The 10,841-nt window shown below is 43.3% G+C and overlaps 1 protein-coding gene across 1 annotated transcript in view; it reads left to right on the top strand.

Annotated features, from left to right (window-relative positions):
* Pgm5 (phosphoglucomutase 5) overlaps positions 1–10,841 on the top strand; it is a 174,166-nt gene that overhangs the window by 34,740 nt on the left and 128,585 nt on the right. Inside the window, exons 5-6 of the mRNA XM_021152015.2 lie at positions 2,225–2,415; positions 2,965–3,119. Coding sequence (XP_021007674.1) covers positions 2,225–2,415; positions 2,965–3,119 — 346 coding nt within the window. The remainder of the gene's footprint in view (positions 1–2,224; positions 2,416–2,964; positions 3,120–10,841) is intronic.

Raw genomic sequence — 10,841 nt, 5'->3', positions numbered from 1 at the left:
ATGTATCAATAATATCACAATTTACAAGATGCCAATACAATAATTTCAGAGCCAACTGATAATGATAAAAGCTTTATCCTAATGATTCTAACCTTATGATATAACCACCTGCGGCTGGCTAAAGACACGCTGGTTCTCGTCTGCCACCATCTTGCCTTCTCCACTTTCTCCTCCCACGGCACTCCCTTCTCTCTGCAACTCTTAGCTCTGCCTCCCTTTTTCCTTTCCAATCACAGGCCTCTTGCTGTCCTAATATGATTGGACAGGGAAAATCCTACAACATTTTTATAGTCAACCATTTACCTCTCTCAGCAGCCCCTGGCAGCTGTTCATCTCTCTGCTTTCATTTTCCTGCCTCTTCTGGAAAGTCATACAAATGAAAGAACAAACTCAGTAGTCTTTTGCTTCACATGTCATTCGGCCCAGTGTTTTGTAAAGCAGTGTTTTTGGCACACATACCCCTTCTTGTGCTTTGTGACTGTTGAGTACTATTCCATTTTATTGACGTACCACATGTTGTCTATTTGCTGGTTGATGGAAATTAGCCTCTGTGCCCATGGTGTTTGGCTATTACAATGAAAGGTGCTATGAAGAGTCACAAACACGTTTTTATGGGAATGTATGTTTCCATTTGTTTTGGGAAAGTTTCTAGCAGCAGGATTGTGGAGTCTGATGGCAAGCATCTCCTGAACTACATAAGAACGCAGCTGTTATCCAAAGTAGCAGTTCCGGTTGCACACATCAGCAGCAGTGGTGAGGGCTTTGGTGTCTCTGATTCCCAGCAGCACTCCGTAGTGTCAGTCTTTCCTGTTTCAGACATTTTGCTCCACCATTCATTCTCCCTGTGTGAAGAAGGTTCTCTCTGCTGTCTATTTCAGACTCATGTTTCATGCAGTCCACAAGATTTTGATGATCCTTGGCTGCCCGGCATGCTGAGTATCTTTTGGGACCTTGAGCACACTTGAGTCTGACCCTCCCTGGGCTTTGCTTGGAGGGTCTGTTCTTGGGATGTTTTGTCACTTCTTAGGCTGATCCAGCTCTCCAGGAAAAGCTCTTTCAAGTCCTTAGCCTAATCTGGCCCAGGAAAAAGACATTTCCTTCTTCCTGAATTTTTGTGTTTGCGTCTCATTGCCTGGCTCCTACTATATGTCCATCTTCAAATCGGTCACCTTGACTGAGGGCTGGGGAACAGATGGTCAGATGTAGGTCACCTCCCTAGCCATGGGGAAAGTGGAATTTAGCTATATCGATCATAGTCATATGGGCTGATTTGGAGAAAGATGTGTGTTTTCAAAAGAAACCCAATGCTTCCTTTAGAGAAGGGGACATGGGAACCAGGTCACAAGACAAGAGATGTGTATGGTGTGACCTCATGTACATTTCAGCTGGCAGGATTGCATGGTGATCCTATCACAGGCTCTCCCCTCCCTTGATTTTAATGGCTTCCACTTGTATGGTCCCCCTATTAGGACCCCTCTCAAATTGGTATTGTTCCTCCAAGTCTTATTTAAAACACTGTGTTCTCTGGGAAGTCTCACCCATGAATATTGTTTCCTTAAGTCATTGAGTCCAATTAGACATTTCCCTTTTGATCTCACCTCTCCATCTGTACATTGGACTTACTTCACTATTAGATAAAAGCCCAGGAATGTAGGGGTCATGCATCTTACCCTCTTAAATCTGATCCTTTGAGTTCTTAACATAGGGGTTCAGTGTTAGGTCTTCTGCTCCATGGACTTCCTATTCCTGCTTAGTGGTCATTGTTTTGCAAGAGGTGCCTTGTTTCATATAAAGCCTCTGGGATCTGGATGCTTACTTGGCAACATTACAACAGTTGTGCAAAGGGAATTGTGCTAGTGCCCTTTAGTGCTTTCCATATACTCAGTTGAAGTGCTTAATACATGAAACACAGCAGGTAATAAATCATTATTACATACTTGATTTCTTTAAGGCAGTGTTTTATGAAATCATAAGGAAAAAATTTCATCCTTTTGGATGATTGACATCTTTTATCTGCTCAGCAGAGCCTCTGGCACATGGTAGATGATCAATATATGGTAACTGATAGGATTCTTATTTCATATTGTGCCTTTAAAAAATGACTGTATAAAGTTTTCTTCTTCTGGGCTATTAAGTGAATTGTTATCTTTTTATTATCAGAAGAAAAACACCCAGGGAAGAATATTCTTCAGGCATTTTTATATTTTCTTCTATTTTTTTTAAGTTATGGGACCCTATGTAAGAAAAGTTCTGTGTGATGAACTGGGAGCTCCAGCCAACTCCGCAATAAACTGTGTCCCACTAGAAGACTTCGGAGGGCAGCACCCGGACCCAAACCTGACCTATGCAACCACCCTCCTGGAAGCCATGAAGGGGGGAGAATATGGATTTGGAGCTGCATTTGATGCTGATGGGGTGAGTGAGAGGGTTTCCAGTCTGCTGACCCTCTCATCACGTGATGAAGAAACATCAGAAACCAGAGACTGGAGATCCTGTGGGTGGGGCACTGCCGTTCAATGCTAGATAACACCATGCAACAGCCACAGCTTTTCATAGTTTCAGATTGATGGATGTTATTTAGAAATTATTTCTTTAAAAAAAAACCAGCCAGGCGATAAATTTTCATGTATTGCTGGCTTTGTTGAAAGTACCACGTTAAGAGACCGGCTATTTATCAATTACTACCACTCTCCAGTCCATGTGGGGGGAGGAAGGGATTGAGTCTGTGGGAGTCACTGAAGCATGAAGGAGCTGTGCACACATCTCAGCAAGTGGACCTAATTCCAGCTGTATCAAGATTCTAGGCCCCTGAGGGGTTTATATGGTTTCTCACACTTCCTTTGGCCAATTCAAATTGTGTGAGGCTGTTTCAGTGGCAGGAGAGTGGCTTGTGTTCATGATGGAAGCTGGGTACGAAGACCAGATGCTCCTTAGTGATAATCTTCACACATTCCTCCCCCACAGGACCGTTATATGATCCTTGGCCAAAATGGCTTCTTTGTGAGTCCCTCAGACTCTCTCGCCATCATCGCTGCCAACCTCTCTTGCATTCCGTATTTCCGTCAGATGGGGGTTCGAGGGTTTGGGAGGAGTATGCCAACCAGCACGGCTCTGGACAGGTAAGCAGGGTCATTACTAACATGTAGCACATTATAAACCTCTGAGCCATGGCCCCTCTGTGGGTGACTTTCTCCCTGATCCACTGCTAGTCTGGTGACAGCCTGGGGACTTCAGGATGTGGTGTGATATAGCAGCATGAGATTCAAGTGGTCTGAGCTGGATTCTTCTTTCTTCTTTCATCTCTATGTCGTTCTTTTTAAAATCTGCAATATGGGGATGCTAACAGTGTCATCCTTGCATAAATTGTGGTGAGGTATGGATGGCATCATGCTTTCTGTCACCAGAGGTGCTTGTCTATTCCTTTACTACAGATTTCATTGCTGTTGGCTTGTTTCATTTGATACGTTTTGTTCATCCATATGCGTTTCATTAAAACATAGTAAATATCTCATAAATATGTAGTCTTCCTGAATCTGAAGGTAAGTATATATATATATATATATATATATATATATATATATATACATGTATGTATATCTATATGTGTGTGTAAAACGAAAAGAGCAGGGAGTTTGAGGTCAGATTGTGTTATATACAGGACTCAGCTTCCATCTTCATCTGGTGAGTTGAAACAGGGATGCTACACCGCAGGTTGGTTGTAAGAACGAAATGACAGAGAACACCCACAGGAGGTTCATTCTGGGGGCCCTTGAAGTGGGACCTGGATTTGATCAAACCCAGAGCCTAGAACCTGCTAGGCAAGCTCTCTGCCACGGAGCTACATTCTTGTTTTCAAAAACACCTATCCAAGACCACACATTAGGTCTGGTTGTGACATGAGGTGTTCTTATTTAGCACAATTCCTGTCCTTTGGCAGAGATATTTGGAGATCTGGCTGATTGGGCTGTCCTACAGAATTCCACCTTCTAGATGGTGTGACTATTTTCTTGTGATGTTACTTTTCAATCCTTCATATTGTAAAAGTTATATGCTGTAAAATGTATAAAGTTGAGAGTGAATAAAGTCTGGAGGTAAACATGCATTTAGCCACCATTAAGACAAAGGTGTGGCTTGTTCCCAGAATTCCCCAAACTCTCCTACCTCTTCTGGTTCCTGCAGACAGCCATTGCCATAGTTTCTACCACTATTGAAGCCTGCCTATTTTAAACTAGACATGGGTGGGATCCTCTGCATGTCACCCTCCATGAGTCCCTTTTTAACTTATCCTTATCGTTGCATATATCAGAAGCACATCTCTCCTTGCTATGAAGTATATTAATATGTAATAATATCACCATTTGATTTTCCAGATTCTCATTGATAGATAGCTGGGTTCTCTGCAGCTGGTAGCTATTTAAGGGTTTTGTTGTTGCTGTTGTTGACACATTTTAATCATGCCAGGGTAAATGCCTAAGAATAAATATTGATTTTTAGGATAGTTGTACATTCAATAAGCTGAAAACTGTTTTCTACCATACGCGTTTCTCAGAAATGTAGGGATCATAGTTTAATCGTATCCTTACTGATATCAGGGGCTTGGGACAGATTTTTAACTATGGTCATTCTATTGTGTGCTAGATATCATTTTATTGTAGTTTAAAAATCTCACTACACAATAACTGACCATTTTGAATGATTTTGTAAGCTTACCAGCCCCTTGTTACCTTCTTCCATTGGGTATTCATTCAAAGGGTATTTGCATGTACTTAAACTGGGTTACTGTCTTTTGTGTTATTGATTTTTGGATTATATATATATATATATATATATATATATATATGATTAGCCTTTTGTCAAATATAGTATTGTTTATATTTTCCCTGCCTGTAGTTTGCCCCCCAGCCCTCTATGTGTGTGTATATGTGTGCACATGTGTGTGTATGTGTGCATATGTGTGTGTGTGTATGGAGGCCAGAGGTCAACCTTGGGTATCATTTCTCAGATGATGGCCACACTTCAATTTTGGGACAGGATCTCTCACTGGTCTGGAAATCATCAAGTGATCTAGTGATCTGTGTGTCTCTGCCACACCAGGGCTGGGGTTACCAATCTGCTATCACACTCAGCTTTCTAACACAAATTTTGGGCTCACACTCGACTGACTTGCACTATCTCCTCAGCTTCTGCTTTCCATTTTCCAGTGCATGCCTTCCAATGGGCAGAGTTCTGAATTCTTATTAAACCCAGTTTGCTAATTTTTTCTTATCCTTCACTAACTATGTTGCTACTATAAAGGCTTTTGACTTCTTTGAGAAACATTTGCCTACTCTCGTTGTGTGATACTATTCCTGGGAGACATGCGCAAACATCTACCCCCCCCCCCCCCCCAGTAAGGAACTCAAGGCAGACCAAAGTAAGGACACTACCGAAGTTCAACGGGGGAAACAGGTTTACTGGGGTTGCTTATAGGAATTAGGGTGAGGAGTTATTTACAGGGGCAGAAATGACTCAAAGACAGCCGCATCATGCAAAGCCTTCCCCAGCATGGGCGACAGCTCATGAAAGCTGGAAACCAGGATTCCCTGCACAGCCTGCAGGTAGCTCACTAGGCTGGGCAGTGTCCTTTCCAGCAGTTCAGATGGTCTGAGCCTCTTTGAGTAGTCGCTGAATGACCTGTTTCTTCCAGTGACTTGGCTGATCTGAGCTTCGTCTAAAAAGCTCAATTTATTTGAGACTCTCTCAACAGTCCTTACAGCTTATATATGCTGTGGAGGGAGGGGCCTAGTGTACCTGGCCAGTGTCAGGGACTCCTGAAGCCACTGAGTTATTTATTTCCCCCCAAGATGGGATGGTTCTCAGAAGAAAATGCTGTCCAACACTCTTAAGGTTAAAAAGATATTTTCCCTGTGTCTTTCTTTTGAAAAGTTTTAACATTTATGACTATGGGTTAGTAGCCCTATCCCTTCACTTGAGGTCCTGTCTATCTACTGGAGGTGGACTCTTCAAGTCCCTGCTCCCCAATGTTGGGCATTTTGGCTAAGGTCACTCCCATTGAGCCCTTACTTTTTGGTTCCTTTTTATGTGTGCTGTGGAGTAACAGTTGAGGGCTATCTCTTCCCATGCTCACTTGCTCCAACTCTGTTACCTGGAGGAATTTCCTGTCCCCTGACTAGTATTGATTTTATTGTTACAAATTGACTGGAGATATTCATCTCTTTTATCCTGTTTTATCCATTTTGCTGATCTTCACAGATATACCACACTGAAATCAGGCCAGCCCTCCCTTCATTTCTACTCCTTGTCTAATTAGTACATATGTATCCAGTAGGCCTCTCTGTTACCAAACATGTCTTAAAATGATATGTCTCTTTACACCAGAGCCCTTTGAGACCTTGACTGAGGTCGTGTTGAATCTATGGGTCCATTTCAGGAGGACTGCATTTTAATGATATCGGCTCTCACAGTCCATGGGTATATGTCGAAGTAGCCTTTCTTGAGTGTCTTACATATAAACTTGAAGTTTTTCGTGAAGGTACCTCATGGTTCTTGTTACATGTTGATCCTGTTGTGAGTGAAATCGTTTTGTTTTTTTTTTTTTTTAAAGAGAATTATTTTATTATTTTTAATTTTTATTTGTGTGTACGTATGTATCTGTGTGAGTGGATGCCATATGGCTCAGGCTCCCAGGGAAAGGATCCAGGGCATTATGTAGTTTATTTGATATCACAGGATTCTACTTAAACCCAATTTTATAATTTAGACAGAATTTACATATATACCACTTATCCTGACAATAGTTGTTGTTGTTGTTGTTGTTTGGAACGTGTATCAGTCATTGCTCTCGATCTGTTAATGATGAGCCAGTCATCAGGAGAGTTAAGAGCCTTGTGCTGGGTCCCACAGTTAACTGGAAACTGGCAGGATTTGACCCTGTATCTCCTGATACACTCACTTGGGGATCCAGAGGGTGCCAGCCGGAGCGGTTGGAAACTCCGCCTAGCTCTCCTGTGGGGTAGCCAACAGCTTAGGGAGCCAGGGCCAGGAGTGGGAAGTTTCATTCTGACCACAGAAACCATTTGTCCTCTTTTCTCGTGGAAATGTCCCAGGAGCTCTTGATTTCACTTTATCCACTTTCCCAAGAAAACCTCCGTTCAGTCAGAAGCCAGAGGCCCTGCTTAGAGAGGCACAATGGGCCTGTTCTGATACGTGAGTGACCGTGTAAAAGGATTATTCATGCTTGCTGGTTGGGATTCAGGATTCTGTGGGGCTCTGACGTGCTGATTTGCTTTGGGTATTTGATCTGCTGGGTAGCTCCCTTGTGGGTTCTCATGATGGACACTTGATAAGCCTCTTTCTTCCTGCGGAACAAGTGCAGGTTGGTCTTCTTGTGGTTTTCCCAAATCACTTGTTGTTATGATCATTGTCGTTATTGCAATAATTAAGTAAACGAAACCATAGGTTTGTACCCACAAACGCCAGGGTGACAGTGAATGCTGGAGGGATGGACAATGATCCACTTAACCCTTGGTATTTCAGAATGGGCATCTTTGAAACTGACGCGTTATCCAAACTTTAATTGTTCGCAAATAAACCTGGTGTTTCCCAGGGAAAGACCTTCATTGTCTTTAACTTCCATTCTCACAGTATCATGAAGACGAAGATTCCATTTACCCCCGGATAATAAACTTTCAGCTTTGAAAATGGCATTCTTTGGGGACCCTGTCATCTGGATGTGTCTCACTCTTGGTACAGATGAGCTGGGTTGTTGAAAACATTCTGGGTCAGATGATTGGCGAGGCAATGCGCATTCGAAGTGTGTTTGTGGCCCAAGGTCTGTCTCCACCCACGAGGAGGTACTAAATCATCCCTGGTGTCATCATCATTTAGTAATATTTATGATGCTCCTATCTGTGCTTGGGGCAGTGCCGAAAGCTGTGCAAGGCAAGGCAAACATGCAGGCTCCAGCCCTGCTCACTAGGGAGATTTCTACTCTTACAGGAGGCCAGCATCCCTGAAGACATTCAAAGGGTCCAGCTACGATAATGTTTTGACTACAAACAAGGCCACAAAGGGTCCATATGTATAAACAGGACAGTGACACACTAGTGACCTTCAACTCCCCTGCCTCCCTTTTTGGCTCTCAGTGCCACCTGCATGTCCAATATTTATTCGCTAGAAAATATTTTCTAAGTACATTCTATGCCCTAGATGTGGTCCCTTGCTATGGCAGAACTCACCATCTAACAAGACAGAAAATAACATGTAAAGAAAAAAAGCATAGGCACACAAATTGGAATATAAGGTATGGGGATAGGAACTTGGCACCATAAACTTGGTGAGGAGGGGGCTTAGAAAGGGTATTTACAGAAAGACTCTGAGGAGGTCACAGGTAGGTCAGGGGCCATCAGAAACAAGCAGCTGGGCCTGGCTGTGAGGCTGGGCTAAGGAGTCCCGTATAACACATATGAAAGCACTTACCCGTGAGTCTGTGGTTTGCTGTGGTTGTCTGCCAATCCTCAGTCTACAATACGGACTGTAGCTTATCTTGATCATGTTCAGCTGGTTCTTGGAATTCAGACAGTGTTAATCCTGCAAGTATGCGGGATTCTACTGATGTATGGTGACCTCGACCCTCGACACCTCCACAGCTCCGTGCTGTTTCATCTCCTGAATCAGTCATGATGTACACGGTGATGAGACGGATAGTGATGAGTTAGGGCCTATCACTCAGCTTCCTTAGATTGCTTTTGCAACAAAATGATGGGAACATTTTTGCCTCAGCAGATAAATATGGCCGCATCTCCTAGTGAAACAGCAGAGGGAAAAATTGGGAAAGCCTTTATCACAGATTGCCATGAAACCCTTCACACCCATTAGAATGAAGGCAAGAAGGAACTGGTGCTCTGAAAAGAGGCTTTACAGATGGCTTAGTGGTTCAGAGCTACTCTTGCAAAGGGCCTGAGTTTGCTTCCTAGCAACCACATTGGTCGATCACAGCTGCCTATAAGTCCAACTCCAGGAAAGCTGATACCTCCTTCTGCCTTCTGCTCATGTGCACACAAAAATATACATGCAACGCATCATCAAAAAACTCCAAAAAGTGTGTGGGGGGGGTGGCTTACAAAAGAGAATCTGTGGAGGCATAAATAAAGTTAAGGAAACTTCCCAAGGTCAGAAAAGAATGGGGAGGCCAGTGTGACAGTAATTACTGATGTGACTCTCTAGGACTGGAAAGGCGGTTGCATGAGGACTGAGCTTGAAGGGAGAGAGATGTAATGAACTCTGTCCTCTCTCCCTCCACTCTCCTGCTATTGCCTCCAACTGACTTAACCCAGAGAGAGCCTAGGAATTCCTTTTGGGAAGGAGAGCAGGATATTGAGTGAAATAGGGATCAAGGAATGGAAGGGAACAGCCAGCACACAAGCCAGCCTTTCTGGATCTCTCAACTTGCTCACTATACATCCAGTCTCTCTCCTTTGGGGGACCTCAACTTAGACAGGTTTGTCATACCCATCATTTTGTAACTGGCCTTATTTATTATTATTATTATTATTATTGGTTTCTTACATGAACTAGGTTTTTGGTGCTGGTGATCAAACCCGGGGTTTTGCACATGATAGGCAGAGCACTGCACCACTGGCCCATGTTCCAGACAGGAGGGCTTCTTTCTTATCCCTTATAACATTCAACATTTGTGTTTTCTCTGATTGACTGCTCCAGCACAGACCACAGTAGCGCGCTTGAGCATCCCACTGTGTTTTGACTCAGTCTCCACTTTCAAGTCTTGTGCTGACTGCTCTGGTTCTCATGTTATTTTTTCCTTGGATTATTGCAATAATTGTTCGTCTTCATCCCTTATTCTGGATTCCCCCAAGGACGTTTTTCTAAAGTACAAAATCATACCTCTCTCCTTCCTAAAGTTTTTCTAGTGTCTTCCATTCCGGTGCCTGGGTATACAGATCCCACCAGTCCCTGTTATGCTGTCTTCTGCCTTTTAGATCCATGCGGCTTATGGTGCCCCTGGTCCATGACCTCTTCAGTGCATGTCCAGGTGCTTCTCTGAGTGCTGCCTTGACCTGCCTCACTCCAGCTCATTGTTTTCATTTTGAGTTTGGAGTCCAGCATTACCTTTGAGTCTTTGGCGTCAAAGACCCTCCACCTTAAAGCAGAGCGTGAGCCTTGCTCTTCTCGGATCCTTTGCCAATATAATAACGGGAACTAAAACCACTGTTCCTTTCCTTTCAAATTGTCACAGAACTTGTTTTTGGTGTATTCTTGGTAAATGAGTGCGTGGCATTTCTTCAGTTTGGGTACTTACCATTTTGGAAAAATGGCTTGCTGAACACCACAGATTGGTGCATATAATTCTGAAAGATTACTGTGCACTGCCAACAGACCTCCGTTGACTTTTGAGCCAAGATAAATTTTGTGATACTATCACGCAGATACAGGGGAAATAGACACACTTGCTAAGGAGAAAACAAAGGATGCCAAAGGACCCAGTCTTAGTTGGGTATTGTCTTACTCAGGGTTTCTATTCCTGCCCAAAGCATCATGACTAAAGTAAGTTGGGGAGGAAAGGGTTTATTCAGCTTACATTTCCATATTGCTGTTCATCACCAAAGGAAGTCAGGACTGGAACTCAAGCAGGCCAGGAAGCAGGAGCCGATGCAGAGGCCATGGAGGGATGTTTCTTACTGGCTTGCTTCCCTTGGCTTGCTTAGCTTGCTTGCTTTCTCTCTCTCTCTCTCTCCCCCCTTCCTTCCTTCCTTCCTTCCTTTCTTTCTTTCTTTCTTTCTTTCTTTCTTTCTTTCTTTCTTTCTTTCTTTCTTTCTTTCTTT

This window comes from Mus caroli, chromosome 19 (genome assembly GCF_900094665.2).
Source record: "Mus caroli chromosome 19, CAROLI_EIJ_v1.1, whole genome shotgun sequence".
Lineage (NCBI taxonomy): Eukaryota > Metazoa > Chordata > Mammalia > Rodentia > Muridae > Mus > Mus caroli.
This window is presented reverse-complemented; position numbering and strand designations above follow the sequence as displayed.